This window comes from Trachinotus anak, unplaced genomic scaffold (genome assembly GCF_046630095.1).
Source record: "Trachinotus anak isolate AG129_WGS33_773 ecotype Australia unplaced genomic scaffold, CSIRO_AGI_Tana_v1 ptg000004l, whole genome shotgun sequence".
Classification (NCBI taxonomy): domain Eukaryota; kingdom Metazoa; phylum Chordata; class Actinopteri; order Carangiformes; family Carangidae; genus Trachinotus; species Trachinotus anak.
This window is the reverse complement of record NW_027273855.1, coordinates 15,726,231-15,745,888: the sequence shown is the minus strand read 5'-3', so window position 1 is coordinate 15,745,888 and position 19,658 is coordinate 15,726,231. Positions and strand designations below refer to the sequence as shown.

At 42.1% G+C, this 19,658-nt stretch overlaps 1 protein-coding gene across 1 annotated transcript; it reads right to left on the bottom strand.

Annotated features, from left to right (window-relative positions):
* Positions 1-4,664: 4,664 nt before the first annotated feature.
* LOC139619896 (extracellular matrix protein 2) lies at positions 4,665-18,786 on the bottom strand. Its single transcript, XM_071474971.1, has 10 exons — positions 18,468-18,786; positions 18,166-18,317; positions 17,760-18,011; positions 17,409-17,664; positions 16,913-17,028; positions 15,134-15,266; positions 14,900-15,057; positions 14,563-14,702; positions 7,378-7,704; positions 4,665-6,408 (listed from the first exon to the last, which is right to left on the bottom strand). Exons 1-10 carry the CDS (start codon positions 18,667-18,669, stop codon positions 6,231-6,233), a joined length of 1,914 nt encoding a protein of 637 aa, XP_071331072.1. The 5' UTR covers positions 18,670-18,786; the 3' UTR covers positions 4,665-6,230.
* Positions 18,787-19,658: the final 872 nt, after the last annotated feature.

The window sequence follows — 19,658 nt, the reverse complement described above, 5'->3', positions numbered from 1 at the left end:
TTGGATGGAGGAAAGAGGAGGAGGAGAAATGGGGGGGGGCTGCCTGGGTACAGTACTTCTGTGCTATTACAGTAGCTGTTACAGTAAATCTGGTTTGGTTTTAGCTTTAATATTAGTAGTGCTCCTGTGATAATCTATGCAGTGACACCAAACAAATAGACAACTTTACAATATTATAGGGACATAGTCAAGGTATGTACAGTGCATTCAGTCTCCAGACCTCACGTTTTTCACATTTTGTTATGTTGAGCCTTAGTCATTTAAATTATTACCCCCCTCATCAATCTACACTCAATATCCCATAATGACTAAGCATGACATAAGTATTCAGTCCTTGAAACATGTTTGGAAGTGATTACTGCAGATCCTCTCTAGCTCTGTCTAGCTTGACTGGGGACCATCGGTGGACGGCCATGTCTCCAGAGATGTTTGATTGGGTTCAAGTCATGGCTCCGGCCGGGCCACTCGAGGACATTCACGGTTGTCTCTAAGCCACTCCTGCATTGTCTTGGCTGTGTCCTTAGGGTCATTGTCCTTTTGGAAGGTCAACCATCAGCCCAGTCTGAGGTCCTGAGCATTCTGAATCAGGTTTTCATCAAAGGTATTTCTGTACTTTGCTCCATTCGGCTTTCTCTCAACCCTGCCCAGTCTACCAGTCCCTGCTGCGTGTTGCTGCCACCACCATGCTTCACTGTTGGAATGGTGTTGGCTGGTGATGAGCAGTGCCTGGTTTCTTTCAGATTGAGCCCAAATAGTTCAATCATGGTTTTATCAGACAAGAGAATCTTGTTTCTCACGGGTGCCTGTTTGTAAAGTTTCACTGAGGAGAGGCATCCAGTGGGTCACTCTGTCATAAAGCCCTCGCAGTGATTGTTGTCCTTCTGGAAGTTTCTCCCATCTCTTTGGGTGGACAGCCAGCTCTAGGTAGACTCCCGGTTGTTCCAAACCTCTTCCAGGTAAGACTTATGGAGGCCACTGTGCTCTTGGGAATCTTCAGTGCAGCAGAAATGTTTTGTAGCCTTTACCCAGATCTGTGCCTCGACACGAGCTCTGCAGGCACTTCCTTCCACCTCACGGCTTGGTTTTTGCTCTGATATGCATTGTCAGCTGTGAAACCTTATATAGACAGGTATCTGCCTCTCCAATTCATGTCCAACTGAATTTACCACAGGTGGACTCCAATCAAGGTTTAGAAACATCTCAAAGATGATCAAGAGAAATGGGAGGCACCTGAGCTAAATTTCAAGTGTCCTAGTAAAGGGTCTGAAGACTGATGTCAATGTGTTGTTTCAGTTTTTCCTTTTTGATACATTTGCAAAAATGTCTGTTTTGGTTGGAGTGCAGACTGATGATTGATTTTAATGAATACGAAAACGATTTTCACAATAACATGTAGAAAATGTTGGTCTGAATACTGTCTGAATGCACTATATATTACGATATCAAAAACATATTCTAACCGTTAAGGTAAAAGGGATGGACAAAGTAAAAGGAACACCTTACAATAGCCTTGCCCAATCCAATAAGCCTGCAATAATTCCACAAAATTTTAGCCTTAAAAATATAATACTCTACCCTGACACAGTGTGAAAAGATCTGACTTTATAGTGCACAAGCATAATATTTGTGGTAGGACTGATGTGCTGGTTTTTATTTTTGGAAATATTACCAGCACCAAAGAAAACAGAGAAAAGATTTTCCTTGCAGGAATATTTTAGTGATGTTTCCAAGAGAAGAATAAAGAGAAGAAGACAATACACTTTATTTGAACTTTGTATCTGAGGTCTATAATTGCCATATTTAATTGCTTTTGAAGACAATTTAGAGAAAAAAGACTTTGTAATTTTAGCACTGCCAGTTAAAACACGAGCTGAAGCATGGCATTGTCTGAAACCTCTCAGAAAAGACTTCATTTACAGTGCAGTTGCAATCTACAGTAGCACCATGGGGAGAAACCAAAGTAAGCTGTTTATTGTGGCTCATATAATGAAATATTACAGTCGAGAGCAACAAAAGTGCGTCTTCATGCGACAGTATTAAAACATGTTCTCTTCAAGCCCTGTATCTCCCAGTGCCAGCGAGGTCATGGAGGGCAAAATAAAGGGGAAAAAAATCAAGTAAGTGTTGTCGTTGTACAATATTTTAAAATGACAGAAAACTTAATGTTATGTATTTCTTGTATACATCCAAATTGTTATCACAGCATTGGTTTGTATAAAGAGTGTGTTATAGAAAAATCTGAGGTCATACTTCCAGGGAGGTTTTAACACCTTCTCTGGGGGTGTTAAATGGATTTTTCTGACTTAAACTGGTTGGTGTTTATGACATTTGCTAGGTCATATTTATCCCTTTTTTTTTTCTTTTTTTTTTTTAAATTGACCACCGTTTAATTGCATGACCCAAAGTAACACGTTTGTCTCTGATTAGCACTGGGAGAGTACATGGTGATTTTACCAAGCTCCACCAAAATCAGGGAGCAAATGTATTTCGAGGACTGTGATTATAAAACGTATGATTTTGTGTCTTCTCACGGTTTTCTATTAAATTTTGTTTTGGCAGGATGAAGTGTTCTCTCTCTCACTGACTCTCTGATTTCCTCTCCGCTTTGCCAGCACCCATAGCACTGCAGCAAGGCAGCAAGTTTGGCAAGCCACGCCATCTGGGAACTTTTCCGACCCTGCACAAAGTCAGCCACACAAACGTTTGCAGTGATCTACACATTATCTATGCACTCTGCAGAGCTGGGATTTTGAGCAGTAAATTATAATAATTTATTTCAGAGACTGACACTCTGTTAAGTCATATGCAATTCTTTCTCTTTAGGAGTGCGGTAACCACAGTGGTGGAAAAGGCATGCAGACCAGATCAGTGCCAGATCAGAGTGTTGGCAGGGGACATAATTTTGATAAAGGCTTTTGTAGATAACATTCCTCACTCTTTCAGCTTCCTCTCTTTGCCCTGTTTCATAGATTCAGAGCTCCACTCGGTTTCTCACTCTTTATTTCTCTGTCTGTCTCTCTCTCTCTCTCTCTCTCTCTCTCTCTCTCTCGCTGTGGTTCAGTTGATTATGGTGTTGGTCTGTAGCTAGAGGGCTTGGCATCCAAATTAAACTCTTTTTGTCCTACGAGTGCTCAACTTAAGTGTCTCCAGAGATTAGCACACCCTCTTGTTAGCTGCCATGTGTGTGTGCTTTTCTATGCAGGGGAGAGAGGAGAACAATATTAACCAAAGTGTTGTTTTCGTGTTTTTTTTTTTTTTTTTTTTTGGAATTCAGCCCACTAAAAGTTTATTTCATGCCTGTTAATGTTGCTGGCTATCATGCATGAGAACATTAGGGCTGATGGCCGAGCGGTTAGCTCTCTTGCACGCTGCAGTAAGCACATTCTTGCTGATCCAAATAGTTGACCCTTAACACTGGAACCCAATCTCATGTTCTAGCAAAGGAACTGTCCTCACTCTCGCACCCGTCCTCTTTCTTCTGGCCCAGTGTTATCGGCTTGTCTCTGATGCCCCTCTGAGTCAGGACAAGGAATTCTTCAGCTGTTTTTCTGTGTGAACTGGTGCTTTTTATTTTATCAGCCAGCGCTTCCCCCGTCCTCCAATAACAAACACAGGAAGCTGCTGTCGCCGGGTAGAACAGACAGTACATGGGAGAAGAAAAGCACCACGGCGCGCCATGGTCAACCTCTTTCAAACGGACTCTGGCCTCAGCTCGACGGGACACGAAACATCTGTTGGGTGTGATGGGATGTCGGTTTAACAGTTTAGTTATGTCACATGCGGTATGATTGGTGACACTGAAGTGGCAAAGCCTGTCAAATTGGAAAATACCTCATATGACAGGCTGTGGAGGGGAGGTTTAAAGATTTAAGATCAAAGCTGAAAGAACTCCGTCTGTGCAAAACTACAAAGATGGGAACGTGCTAAAGAGAACTGATGCAGTCTGGTCGTTTTTAGGCAAAGCTTCTGCTCCACTTGTACGTGCAGGAACTGCAGGATAAATGTGACTGTGTAGTTTCTTAGACAGTAATGTGCTATTTGCAAAATGACGGTACAATTATGGAGAATGAAGACTGCACCACATGCACAAGACTGAGAGCAGAAATCTAACATGTGATTACACGCCCAGGCAGAGAGAGTGAAAAGTATAAATATATGTGTGTGCGTCTGCTCATAGTACATATTCAGACCATGCATCTACTTGTTAACTTAGTCAGCTTCTGGCCTCTCAATAACCCAGCTCCATTGTCTCTCATATTAACTGTCTGCCTTAACTCCCCCCCCTTTCAGAGTGTGTGTGTGTGTGTGTGTGTGTGTGTAACACTAGCATCTGCGGGGGACCTTGTGTTCTTCATTTAGAGCTGCTCTGCGTTGAAACCTTATACCTGGAGCCAGCTAGTCAACACAGCAAGTGCACAGCCTGTAAATTACAACTTCATACGCCGAGCACAACTCGACATTTTATCATTTTAATTATATTCATTACTCTGAGTGATGTACTGTGAAGTGTGCTGTGTCTTTGCACAGGTGGGTCGACAAATTAAAGAGACTTACTCCAGCACTGAATTGCTTGCGCTTGCATCAGCTCTCATCAAATATTTAATTTCTTGTTTTATTCTTTTCTTCTGAGAGAGACTGCTAATACACATATCATTTTTGTTGCAACAGGAAGTGGTGTAAAGCCGCCGACTAAAATGGGATTCAATTTGTCTACATGTCATGTTCAGTTCGTGTTCCTCAGCTGAGTCATTGATATTAACACAGGAAGTGAGGAATAAAAGGAAATGAAGAGCTTAATGGAGGGTTTGCTTTTTTTTTTTTTTATTTTCCTGTGTTATGTTCTCACCATGACTGCTTTTAGGGTAACTAACACACAACTAGTATGGGCAAAGCTCTCACTCACGTCACACTCACATCACAGAGCTCTAAGCGTCTGTACAGGATCATATGTTGGGACAGAAGAATTTTTTTTTTTATGCTTTTATGTGCATGAGGAGGAGAAGAGAGAGACATGAGGAGAGGGACAAACAGCAGGAAAGATGGGCAGTGAGATACAGCATTGGCGATAGATGCATTGAGAGGAAAAGAGACAGCGAGAACATTGAGATCTGGGCAGTTGCTTTGTCAATAAGGCTGGCAGGGCGCCAGAGCTCCAGTGGCTTTTATTCCCATATGGGAAAAGAGCTCTGAACACGCTCCAGCTCTCTGCCTTCCTCTCTGTTTAAAATCTCCTTTCCTCTCGGTCTCCTACCCACATCTTATTGGACCCTGCTACACATGAACTGCTACACATCTCATCTTTCACTGATCAGCTTAGAGACTTTCTGAGAACAATCGCTGCATTGTGTCTTAAAAGTGAGCTTTTTGTTTGTCCCTTTGCTCCACTGTGCTCTAACATGTTCGTCACCATTTTCCTGACTCCCCCACTGCTTACCCATCTAATGGGTTGCCCCTCTCCTCTCACGCACACATGCTTGTGCCCCAATTACTGTACACAATCCTATGCCGAATGACGTCACCTCTGCATCTTTGGAGGCTCTGACTGGGGCCCCGCTCACAGTCAGAGTGACCCTATGTATTTTTACTGAGCGGCTGGTGGTAGATGTTTATGTTGGAGCTCATCTGGTCATGGTGAACCTGCATGATGTTTATATTTTCCTTTCTAATGGGCTCCTTAGGTTCACACTGTGTCACCAGACATTCTCACTTTTTCTCAGGGAACCCCATGCTGCAGTCCCCAGATTTCCCTGTCGCATCCAAACACCACTTTATTTCCACTTACCATGAACAAAGGCTCTTTCTGTCAGTCCTGTAAACACCACAGACTCACACGAGAGACATTGGTTAATCCTTTCCAGTCAACCTTTTCTTAAGGTATCACATGCTTGGATGAAAAGAATGAAAAAGAGTAAGACCTGTATTTTGAGTCAGTTCCATTGCTGTGTAAACTACACATTTGCTTCAATACATACCAAATCATTATTTTCCTAATGAAAGATGAGATGTGAAAGAAAACGATGGTTTTGGTGATGTTAAAATGAAAGCTCTGGATGCCTAAGAAAACTACACGATAAAGCTATTTTTCTGCAAACCCTGCCTGATTCCAGGATGATTACAATGATTATTATGAGACAAGTAGTGAGGGCAAAAGAAAGTTACAGAAAACCCCAGAAGGACTTGTGTAGCATGATGATGCACATGTGTATTTTTTGTTTGCATATCTGTGCGTCCTATTGGTGATATGTGTCCCTCCGCTGTGGATAGAGGACCAGACCCTGGGAATCAGTGAGACATGAGAAGGCATTTGGAGGAATCTTCTCCACTTCCAGCAGATTGTTTTCCAAGTGGACCGAAGCCAAGGTAGAGCCAGAATTACGAGGGTGGCACACTCCCCACTGCCTCACCAGCCTGAAACCACAACAGACACAACACTTAAATTTAGACACACTGCAAAGTGAATTCTGTACCTCAGTGACTCCCGACCAGGAGCACGTGTGCCACAGGAGCTACTGCAGCTGCCATAGCGTACACATGGAAAGAATGTAGCTCAGCTAATTTGAAAAAATAGAAATTATGGTTGAATTTTTTGTAATTCACATATTCAGTCAGCTGTAAGCGCTGAGAATTATATGTTGTGATTGAGAATGACTGAAGCGTAGTTACCAAGCAGAGAAGTGTAAATATTTAGCTAAAAGTAATGCATAAATTTTTAAAGTAGATCTGCTAAAGTAAGAATAAAAAGTTCAAATGGTTTGGTAAATGTGTTGGATAAACAACTGAAATTGTTAGCTAAAACAAACCCATTAATAGTTTTAATGCACTGGTTCACTGGTTCTTTGTCATTTGAACAGGAATGAGACAAGACTTTCCACATTCAGCTCAGCATTGGCTCTTAGATCCCTACAGGAAATTTCATTAACCAAGTGAGGAAATCAACCTGCTTACAATTCTCTACAGTGGTGTAGTCTACCACTGACTGTTGCCAAGTACAGTACATTCATCAAGTTTGGCTGCTGACCACGATAACAAACTCAAGGTCATGCAAATCACAGTTGTTTCTTTGGTCACCAGTGTTTCTGTGTTCAATCAAAGGAGAAACTGTGTCTGCTCTCAGAGTAATAAGAAATTGTTGCGACAACAATAGTCAGTCTTCATCCTAATGCTGATGAGGACTGTTGTTAGATGTTGGTTTAAATTAACTTGTTTTAATAAATGGCTGAATATGCCACAATGTCCTTCTTTACTGCTGTCCTTAGAGGAATTTCAAAAGGGAGCTGCAGAGCTAATGGTATTAGGGCATAAGTGGGTAATAAGCAAACACTGAGCTTTCTCCTTGCATCATGAAAAAACTGACTTTATGGTAAGTGTTGTTTATACCTGATCTGGTTGTTGTCCAGTCTCAGCACCTGTAGGTTCTTAAACTGCCGAACGCAGTGAGGGACCTCCCGCAGATGATTGTTGTGCAATAGGAGCTCACCCAGTGAGCGGTACATTCCAACAAAAGAGACTCGCTCTATACTCTCATTGCTTAAGTCATTGTGGGACAGATGGAGGGAATGCAGGCCAGGCCGCAAGTGACGGAACGTGAAGGCAGGGATATGACTGATGTTGTTGTGCTGGAGGGTCAGTTTACGCAGAGGACGAGGCAGGTTCATTGGGACAGAGGTGAACTGGTTGTAGGATAGGTTTATGTCTTCCAGGGACCTGAGGGGAAGAATCACACAGAAGAATCATGGCTCTCAGTCAGATATGTATAAGAAGACATTGTTAGCCTTGCTAGCAGCTACCACTCTGATTCCAAGGCTTTTCGTTGCAGACCTCATGCTTTATAGTTAGTGGACTCCCGCATAGCATTGTTAGGGAGGTAGGGAGGCAGGAGTGCAGACTGAGAGTCTGAGCTGCGGGGGAGACGTGGAAAGCAGCAGGGGAGAAAATAATGGGGCCTGAGGGGTTGCACTGTAAGAGAGAGCGTGGCAATTTGAGGGGGAATTTGTGGCTAAGTGGTTGATAAGGGGCATGCAAATGTTTGGTTTGCAGCAAAAAGAATGAACAGCCGTAGACAGAGGACCAGATCTCAGGGGTCTGAAGCGAAGATGCAGCACAAGGGTTCAGTGTTTTAGTTGGAAGATCCCACACAGCTGTTGTGAGTTTACAGCACAGCTCACAGCAGGAGAGGAACCTCATTTCCTGTTCTTCCGCCATTCATAGACCACACTGAGAGCCAATGGGCTCAGAACATCCTCAGGTGGCCAGCCAATGACCACACAGTGAAGTTAAAGGAAGGCCGATGAGAGACCAAAGACAGTGGAGGATTAGGGATGTGGGAGACGCTTGGATTAGCATCTCACTGACTGATGTTCAGCACCTCAGCATTTCTGCTACCCATAACAGTGACTTACAGTAAACCATCTGCATCAGTTCCAAGGTTATATTTATCACTGCTGTTTTTGTGGGGGTCACTATTTCCATGAGATGGATGGTGTGTGACAGTGATAAGGGCTTAAAATGCTTGGTATATTAAGCAAACTCTGCTCATTATCAGCAGCACGGGAAAGGTTATAGTTAGCATTGACCCTTCCTTCCTGGGTTTAGTCAAACAAGGCCCACTGTAGCCTTCAGGAAACCTGAGGTCACTTACATTCCTCTCTGCTTAACATAGGTATAATGTAACACCACATCAATACAACCATAAATGTTTCACTGAAAACAAAGTTAAGACACAGGGGAGTGAGCACAATGACAGCTTTAACTCAAAACACACACACACATGAGCCAACACTCACTGAGCACTCAGCGGGCCTCTTTTTTAACCTATTTGTATTGTGGCAGTTATGGATTGCTGTGAAAATGTGTTTCTGCTTGAAAATTTAAACCCTGAAACATTATCGCTCTCACCGCTCTCAGTACCAGTTTAGACCAGTTGTGTGCTGATTTGTATTCTAAATCTTTGCCAGGAAGCTCAGCGGCAGTCCGCTGCTGCTTAGAGCTCCACATGGTATTAATGAGAAGAGGGACACACAGTCCTCTCACAGTTCTCCACCATCTACACTCCCACCCACTGGCACCTACACAGATGCGCACATGTCAACACACACGCACGCCCATGTTCCTGAAACATAACATTAAGAAGAAACACTAACACAAACACAGATGAACAAACATGCATGTTCTCATGTAGATTCACAGAGAATATGTATGTCCAAACAGAAACATATGCAATTTAAAATGCAAATTGACATACTATATACCCCATTTCAAAAAAGTTGGAACACTGTGTAAAATGTAAAAAAAAGAGAATGTGATGATGTGCAAATCATGTAAACCCATATTTAATTGAAAATAGAACAAAGACAACATATAAAATGATGAAACTGAGAAATTCTATTGTTTTACGAAATTTACATGCTCAATTTGAATTTGATGCCAGCAACACGTTTCAAAAAAGTTGGGACAGGGGCATGTTTACCACTGTGCTCCGTCTCCTCTTCTTTTAACAACACTCTGTAAACGTTTGGGAACGGAGGAGATCAGTTGCTGGAGTTGTGGAAGTGAAATGTTTTCCCATTCTTGCCTGATATAGGATTTAAACTGCTCAACAGTTCAGGGTCTCCTTTGTTGTATTTTTCCTCTCATGATGCACCAAATCTTTTCAGTGGGTGATAGGTCTGGACTGCAGGCAGGTCAGTTTAGCGTCCAGACTCTTCTACTACGGAGCCATGCTGTTGTAAAATGTGCAGAATTTGGCAAATATGCAAGGCCTTCTCTGAAAAAGACGTTGTCTGGATGGCAGCATATGTTGCTCCAAAACCTGTATATACCGTTCAGCATTAATTGTGCCTTCCCAGATGTGCAAGCTACACAAGCCATGAGCACTAATGCACCCTAATACTATCATGGATGCTGTGTGCTGATAACAAGCTGAATGGTCCCTCTACTCTTTAGCCTGGAGGACGCAGGGTTCATGATTTTCAAAAACACAACTTTTAATTCATCAGACCACAGGACAGTTTTCCATTTCACCTCAGACCATCTAAACTGAGCTTGGGACCAGAAAAGTCAGTGATGTTTCTGGATCATGTTAAGATATGGTTTCTTCTTTGCATGGTAGAGCTTCAACCTGCATTTGTGGGTGTGGCAAAGAGCTGTGTTCACAGACAGAAGTTTTCCTGAGTCCATGCAGTGATTTCCACTATAGAATCGTATCTGTTTTTAATGCAGAACCACCCGAGGACCCAAAGATCATGGACATTCAGTATTGGTTTTAGGCCTTGTCCCTTGCACACGGAGATTTCTCTGGAATCTCTGAATCTTTTAATGATATTATGAACCGTAGATGCTGAAATTCCCAAATTCTTTACAATTTCACGATGAGGAACATTATTCTTAAATAGTTCCACTATTTGCCCACGCAGTCTTTCACGGAGTGGTGAACCTCTCCCCAACTTCACTGACTCTGCCTCTCTGGGAGCCTCTTTTTACACCCAATCATCTGCTGACTTGTTGCCAATTAACCTAATTAGTTGTTAGCTATACAACCAGGTGTTTTTAGCATTACACAACTTTTCCAGTCTTTTGTTCCCCTTGTCCCGACTTTTTTGAAACGTGTTGCTGGCATCAAATTCAAATTTAGCATGTATTTGTCATAAAACAATAAAATTTCTGCATTTCAACATTTGATATGTTTCTTTGTTTTGTTTTCAATTAAATATGATTTTACATAATTTGCAAATCATTGCATTCTGTTTTTATTTACACTGGTTTTACACAGTGACATAACCTTTTTGGAAACAGGGCTCTATTCAAACAAACAGGCACACACGGACACCTGTGCATGCTTTCTTTTGTGTGCTCGAATGTGTGTGTGTGTTCATGTTTTTGTGCAAAGCATGGCGAGCAGTAATCATGCTGATCTGCTCATCTTCAGGATGTCGGGTTCCAATGGGAACCAGCACACAGAGTGGTTTGTCTCATTCTTCTGAACAAATACAACACAGCTCCAGCTGTGCCGAGCCCACCGTGCCAGCACTACACAAGATGGCCTACACACTTTGGAAACCGAACCAGGATAAGTAATGTAGCCAGGCAGAGCAGCTGCACTAAGCAGCATACACAGACCAACACTTGACATAAAAAAGGGTATGATGGATGGACGATTGCAGAGCATGACTTATCGAGTCATTTTGGCGCAGGCTTCTGTGTGCACTGATTTTATTAACATAGACAGATATCTGGAAGTATTTTAGGCCATTTGTCACATCTGTTGAATAGAGACTGAAGCACACACACGACTTTAATAACTTACTGAGGTAGCACTGTATACTGTCCATCCACTGCAAGTATATGCATGCCTGACTAATGTACCTACAGACTGCTGCGTCAGATTGGAAAAGGCTGCCACTCCCACTATAATATGTTTGTAACTAGACAAGAAACCTTTCAATGTGAACCAAAGATGAATTAAATCAAAGTCAGAGGTTTTCATTTGACACGAGGGTGATGCTCTAGCATAGTTAGTGTGTTTTTGTGTGGTGGTGAGTGCATGTGTGCTTGTTTTCCCATTTATGTAAGCTTATTATGAAACCAATTTGTGCCAGTCCAAAGATTAAAAAAAAAACAAAAAAAACCTCCATTACGAGACCAATCAGGCTCAGACACGTCATAATATAAGAAGACACACACAACTTTGATGTTATGATCACTGAACCTGCGCCTCCATGCAGTCAGTCTGAGCCTGCAGCGATGGTAAATCTAAACAGAGATCCTCTGCAACGACAGCCTCCCTGTCAAAATGACTCATCTAATGAAAACCAAGTGGGAAAAAAGTGATATAATTCGATCAGCATAAAATTGCTCTCTGTTGAAACATGAAATCAAACACACTGAGACACCATCTTTGTGTCACTTCTTAATTAATACTACCAGCAAAGTTTTACTGGATACTTTATAAGTTAATGACACGTTTACGAGGCTGTTACGTGAAGCTGCAGAACACTCAAAAAAGTCCAGATTGGAATCATTTTCCCAATAAAAATGCTAAATGGCATGAATTAAAAATTGTAATTTAAAACATATTACAAATAAAAAATTATTATTTTGGACTTTTGGAAAGACTGATGTTTATGTAGCTTGAATCACTGAAAATAATTTAAAGCATACTCTGTTCTGTCAGTAAACATGTGTTTGGAGTCAGGTCTGTTGGCTGGCAGCACTGATGTAAGTTTTCTTTTTAAGTTTTGAGCAACCAGAGGAAAAGTGGATATGGAGGCATTTAAGACTGTCATCTGTGATGACAGGTTCCTGAAGCGCCAGGAGAAGATGGTAAACAGGCATGGCTGTTTGTGTGTGTGTGTGTGTGTGTGTGTGTGTGTCTGTGTGTGTTTTAATGTGCATCTTTGTGTTTAACAATGAAAGCTGATAGTTGTGGCCCTAAGGAGAAGCAACTTGGTTCTTAGAGCCACAGCATAAATTTTAGACTAACTGCAGATTTGGGTTATGTGACACATTTATCTGATTGAACACAGGTAAATGGAGGTGAAAGAAGTAATCGGATACTTTACATGAGTAAAAGTAGCAAAACCACAGTATAAGAAGACTAACAAAAGTCTTTGCATGCAAAGATTTTAAGTAAAAATATCAAAAAACTGAAAAATATGGAGTACTATATAATGGTACTACTCAGTTGAAGTACAGTACAAGCACCCAAGCTTCGTACTCAAGTACAGCACTTGAGAGAATATCCTCAGTTACTGTCCACCACTGGCTGTAGAGCATGTGTGTATGTTTGAATGATGTCCACACATTGGCAGTGACCGTAAACACAACCAGAGGAACACAAACTAAAGACAGGGCTGGGATAAATGTACTGTTCAGTACAGTACAAAAACGTGGGATCAGGGAAACAGAGACTAATAATTGTTTTGAGCTAAAATGTTAGGGTTGTGATATGCAAACCTGATCAGAGCTTACATGCACAGTATTAACACGGTACATAATGAGGTGAGATGCTGGCAGACAGCCTGGTTTGCATGAGACAGAGCCCAGGTCTAAGCTGCGCTCCCCAGCGTCTTGTAACCTGTAGTATCCTCAATCATACCGCCAATCCCTAAAGCCCAGCATGAGGCAACAATAACACTGACTTCATGTGATGGAACAGAGGTGCTCCACTAACCAGAACCAGCACACTGCAGTTTATTTTGTCATCAAGCAATTTACTTTTCATTCTGCTGCTCCTTTTTTTTTCAACCCATTTCTGTCTAAATCTCCACACACCTCTGCAGAGCTACGCGATGAAGACATTTCTCCATAAATTGTTCAACATGGATTTAATCATTATCCGCAGACTAAGATATAATCCAACTACAACTACAGGGAGGTAATATGCCAGTTGAGTCTCGCTAATGACCTTTGCCCTTTAAGGTATCTCCTGCAGTGTTAACTGAATTTGGTTGCACTCTGCCATCTATGCAGTGGTGAAGGAAGCTTTTAAAGGAAGGAGGCTTATAAGGCTGTAGTGCCAATGGGAACGCTTCTACTCTGCCCACTAATGAGGTCAAGTGTCAGGCGTCAAATACACTTGAGTCAGAGGTCAAATGAAGGTTTGGAGTGCACCCGGGTAGAATTGTCTCCATTGAACAGTCACCTCTCTGTCTCCTTTAGGACAAGGTTTTGTGATTTCCATCTGTGATTACAAGATCTCATTATTTCTTCAGTCAAACTTCCCTTAAATATATTTTCTCAACTTTAGATTTCTACAGTACCTCCTCTTGTATGTAGCCAGTCATATCAGTGTAATCTAAAGTCTTTTCAGCTGCACTTTCGTCTTTCATTCTTTCTTTTGCATTTTCTTTTTCCTCAGTTTTCCCTGAAACTCCCACTGTGGTTCACAAGGATCCCAGGGAGCAGAGAAAAATCCACTGGAATTTGCTATATTTAAACAACACACACACACACACACACTGGCACACACTGAGCCATACACAAACACACACATATGCAGGCACACCATTGCCCTCAAGTTCTCCTTCACACTTCTGCTCATCTAAATACACAAGGTCAGCTGTCATAACTTCTGTCATATGTGTGTATGCGCACGTGGATTTGAGTTTGATTTGTGCGTGATAGAAAAAGGAGGAGAAGAAAATAGAAGAAGAATGTCTGGCTTTGTGTGTATCAGTCAGAACATTAACCAAGGATATTCATATTGATGCCAGACATGCTGAAGGAGCTAAAACTACTGATCTGAAATGGGTATCCGTGTGTTGACATGCATGATTCTTTCTGTTAGACTCAGACATTAATATTAATAATAGGAATAGTAAGCTGATCTGATAGAAGGCCTAACAGCTTTCGATGGGAATGTGCCATTTTGGATATTTTATTTAGGACTGAAGACCACCTAAACTTCAAAAATCTCAACAAAGGCGTTCAGATTCCCAAACAACACCAGTCTACCCTCTTGTGGCTGATACATGGACTGCAGAACATTTATATATATTACTAGTTTTATAAATAGACTAGATGATGGATGGATGGATGGATGGATGGATGGATGGATGGACATACTTGAGACCGGTCCAGGCACGATCACTGATGCCTTGCTCATGCAGCATGTTGTGACTCAGGTCCAGCACTCTCAAATGAACACAGCCCCTCAGTGCCTTTTCTGGTACCTCCTCAATCAGATTTTTATTCATGTTCAGCTCCTATAGGTAAAAAAAAAAAAAAATTAATAATAATAAATAAAAAGACAGACAGGTCTTGGTTTTTGGAGATCAAGATATCCACATGTCATTATCTAGTGTTCTGAGTTGACCCTAAGTGCAATTCTTAGTCCCGGCAGGCTCCTGTAGCTGATGCTAATTTTTTCCCTAAAGGATTCAGTTAAATTATATCAATGCACCTGAAGAGAGGGAGGAAGGCCCGGAGGGAGGGAACGGAAGTGGTTGTTGTCCAGCTGGAGGTTCAGAAGCTTCTCTAGAGGTCTGAAGGCTAATGTTGACACACTGCCTTCATGAAGAATATTCTCCTCCAGCTCCAGTTTCAACAGGTTCATCAGACCTTGCAGGGGATAATAAATATTGTTATCGGTATTAAAGACTCTTTTCTCTGTCATGTACACAGAAACAGCTCCTACCTTTGAAACAGCGAGTGGTGAGAGCACTAAACTTGTTGTTATTAAGCTTGAGCTCCTCAAGAGATGGCGGCAGTGCTGGGATCCTGGTGAGCTGGTTGCCATCTAGGTTCAGTTTTTTCAGAAAGGTCAAGTTCTGGATGAAAAGAGGGGAGATAAAACAAACAAAATGGCCACTTTTCTGAAAATCCATAATTTTCCATCCCAAGTTTCCCAGCAGAACACAATCACAGAGTTCACAGAAATACACCAAATGAGAGAATGTCAAATCTGTGCATCTCTTCCATGTCATCTATCATGTTGTATTTTTAGTAAAGCCACTCTGTGTGGCTCCTCAGCGAACGCTGCTGTGGTTGGTGTGCGTCAAGTAAAAGCAGTGGACTGCATCTTTTGCTGTATCCCTCTAGCCAGGCCATCAGTCCTCTGTCATTACTGGGATGCGAGCAGAAATTGAAGAAAGAAAAAAAAAAAATTCTCTAAAAATAATTTCCTTTTATTCTCCACATCATTGGCTGCAGCAGGTTTATCCAGCCAATACTGTGAGGGGATGTCAGTGCTGGTGTGTAATGATTGGTCAGAGTGTGGTAGGCTGCCTCAGTGTGGTCAGGATCTGTGTTCGGCCTGTGGTCATTTAGAGGTTAGACCAGAGGTTATTCTTAGAAAGGATTAGTTAATGCAATTTTCAGTGCTTTTTTATTGCTGTAATGATACAGGATGCAGCCCGCTTTTTATTTTAATTAGATGCAAAGTTACTCATAAAACTGTCTTGTAACTCACAGATTCACTCATTCACAAGTAGCAGGCTGCAGATTCTCCACAAGGAGAAGCTTTTTATGTCAATATCTGATCAGTTGTAGACATGTTAGCCAATTGTAGATAAGGAAAATAATAGCAGCTGCAGTTAAGAGCATTTGCACCACCTGTGTTTTACAACCGCAGTAAGACTTAACAGCTGTTAGCTAAATTAACTGAACATTATTGTGGCACTAGAACTTCCAGTGGATCTTCAACGCTCAATGTAGAAATACAATTAAGCTTATGGCTCCAAAACATCTTGTTTTAGCTTTAAGGGACTTATCAGTTCCTTCCTTCTTTCTTTCCTTAAAGCTTAAATAAACAAAGCTTTTATCTGTGACATCACACAGGTGAGCCTGTGGTAACTCATTTCAATAACAGTTACAGTTCAAATGTTGCACTTAGGAAATGCAGACGGCAAATTTCTGTTTGTTGTTTATTTTCCTTTGGGCTCTGACTCTCCACTTTACTTTTTTGTTTTTTAGGCAAATAAAGTTTGGCTTCTCTCTCCTGGCGTGGAGGCAAAGAGACACACAATGACACTCAGTATTAGTCAGAAAAAAGTTTACATATAAAATGAAAAAACACATATACATAAATAACAGTGATTAAGGAAAAAACTACAGCTGTAACAGACTGACTGCGGGTAGAGCAGGTTGGACCGGACCTACAGGTCTGAGACTGCTCGCACTGCAGCAGCTCTGCATTTAGATGAGTTTGGGTTAGGCTGCATTGCATCAATGACACCATGTGCCCTTGTGAATTTATATCACATGGCGCATACCCTATGTAACACCATAGTGCTTTAAAGCAAGAACAGGCATCCCATAATTGAACCCTAAAGTAGCAGAGAGTTGTGCATTCAGGCACGATTAAACAGAGTACAACTTTATGTATAGTGATGTATTTGCAGGTGAGTACTAATCTGACAGACGTGCTGTAGACAGTTGTGTTGGATGAGTCTGAGCACAGAGCGGCGATACTCACAGACAGGGGGTTTTGGCTGAATGACTCATCGTCCAGTTCGTTTTTGCTCAGGTCCAACGCGTCAAGGTTGGTCAGGCCAGAGAACGCTTGTGGTGTGAGGCTTCTGATGTTGTTCTCTTTAAAGATAAGTCACATGGTATGGTATACGATGTAGTTTGTGTTGTGTGCAAAAGTGTTATATATGCTTTGTAAAGTCTTTTGACAGGAGCGTGATAAGGGACTTCTCTTGAACGTCACTTGATTCAGAGGTCATGTGATGTTGATGTATTTGTGCTGGAGCTTTTCCTTTAACGTTCATGTAAATAATATGATCAGTCAGTGAACTTTGCTGAAAACCAAACAACATTTCAGTTTTCAGTTAATAATTCACTAATACTAATAGTATTCCCTGTCAAATGCAACACACTGCTGGTGAGATAGCCAAGTGATGATTACAGCTAATCCTAAATAAGCCTAGATGTGAAGATGTAGGAAAAAAAAAAAAATGTGGACACACCTGCCACGTCCAGTTTTGTGGCCTCCAGGTTGTGAATGACTGGCAGGTGAGTCATGCCGATGCCCCTGCAGCTGATTTCTCTGTCAGCAGTCTGACACTGGCCCAGAGGAGACTCTGTAAAGCTGCTCTGTGTTTCGGTTTGATTGCTGGGAGCCTCAGTCGCCTCTTCCTCTTCCTCTTCCTCCTCCTCTCCCCCCTCCCCCTCCCCCTCCCCCTCTCCCTCCTCCTGTTCTTCTTCTTCCTCTTCTTCCTCTTCCTGACACAGAAAATAAAAATGAAAATTACATTATTACCCAAAATGATTCCATTAACTCAGCTGGATAGTTCAAAGAACTAAAGAAAAACAAAGACCTCTTCCTCCTCCTCCTCTTCATCATCATCATCATCATCATCGTCGTCGTCATCATCATCATCATCATCATCATCTTCATCTTCATCATCCTCTTCTTCTTCCTCCTCCTCCTCCTCCTCCTGTGCTTTCTCTTGATCCATCAGCCTCCTCTTCTCAGCATGAAGTTCCCTTAGAATGGCCATGAGAGCGCTGGATCCCTCCTCTCCTTTCCCACGCTTCCTCCAGCCCATCAGGGGTCGCCCCAGCCCTGCCTACAATAAGCAAGAAACCCCTCACCTTGTCAACCAAAGGAGTAAATCAGTGTACACTATCAAGCTTAGACCAGAGTATAACATGAGTAAAAAGATGTTAAGAAATGATGATTTTCTGTATTCACACAGTGGATATCGGTTTGTCTGGTCATACGATTTTATATGCGTTGGCCTCCACTGTCAACGCGCGTTTCCTCCTCCCCCAGGCACCTCTGCTCCTTCCACCAGCCTCCAGCTCTCTGACATCAGCTCTTTGCTGCTCCATCTCCTCTTCTGCCTCTATCTGGAGATGCTCATGCTCACTCTCTTCTCCACAGAGGAGACACCAAGCACAGTAGAAAAGAAAAAGAGACGTAAACAAATCTAAAAGTGTGTTTTTTCAATCTGATGTGATAAAAAAAAAAAAAATGTAAATATCCTTTATCCAAGAGTGTGTAGACAAAAAGAAAAACTTACCAGCAGGAAGGGTTGAACTTAAAACATGTGTGTCGGGTGCTGCATCAGTTCCTGGTGGAAGAATTGCTGCTGTTTCTAAACTAGGTGCCTCCGGTGAAGTTTCAAAGTATGCATCCACGTCACGCCAAGAGTTTAGGCTTAGTCCTGATAAAATAGTGCCACTCAGACAAATAAACATGATCCACATCCTTGGTGTCTGCATTGCTGGATGTGAACTCAATTCAAGATATTTCAGTTGAAAAGAAAAATAACATCCAAAACAAGCAAATCCACAGATCCACAGTGCAGACGATTATGCAAAATGGAAGAAACTGTGAGTAACAGTTTCGAAGTTTCGCCGTTGTGACTCAAGCAGTACTTAAATGTATTGCACGTGCCCCCTTCTCAGAGTGAAAGCAGAAATGAAGACAGGGCGAGATGACGGGAAAGAATATCTACAAGGCAGAGAGGTAAAAAAACCTCTCACATTGTTAATAAGGGCCCTTGTTCATCGTACCATGAAATACACAGACCCGCCCTGCTCCTCCTTGTCTCCTCTCCCTTTCATAACTGTCTGCTAACACTAGGTGGTTTGAGAGGGAGGTAAGAGACGGGCTGGAAGCAAAAGACAGAAACTGGAACACAATGAGTTTCATACACCTGTGATAGATTTTCTGTGGACATTGTCAAGTGGTTTGACCCATGAATTTGTGATCCGCTGTCAGTTTTGTGTTTTTTCTCATGACTGGATCAGACTGTGCTCTGAGTAGAGAATCCTGATGTTGGACCTTCTCCAACAAGAGACGGGGTTGGTAGACAGTTCGGGTCGGAGTCAACCTTGTTTGGCTAAGCTCCAGTAGCATGTATGTATGAAACAAACACGACCTCTGAATAATGAACAATGAGGACGTCTTGACATTCCGTACACGCACACTGTACATGTAGTCCGGAGTGTGTGTACATCCTCACAGTCAGTCCACGCCAAGCAGGTGCCACTGGCTGAGTGTTGAGCCAAACTGGGATTTTCACTGTGGGCTGCAACCTGCTGACAGCCCCTCTTTATTTGTCCAGTAACCACACGTACACAGAGTCAATCTGTTGAAATGTATATGGACATTGTCCCGTTCCAGACAACCGCCTCTGTGAGTGACAAGATTCATTTATAGGATCAGATGTTCGAAAAAGCAGATGAAAATTATGCATCAGTTCTTG

Bases quoted from the DNA above. Each gene is read 5' to 3' on its own strand.
- LOC139619896 (XM_071474971.1), bottom strand. From the start codon at position 18,669: ATGCAGACACCAAGGATGTGGATCATGTTTATTTGTCTGAGTGGCACT. The intron at 18,012-18,165 runs GTATGACCAGAC...TGCTTATTGTAG, and splicing joins AGGCCAACGCATATAAAATC to GCAGGGCTGGGGCGACCCCT. The intron at 17,029-17,408 runs GTGTGTCCACAT...TTATCTTTAAAG, and splicing joins CACAAAACTGGACGTGGCAG to AGAACAACATCAGAAGCCTC.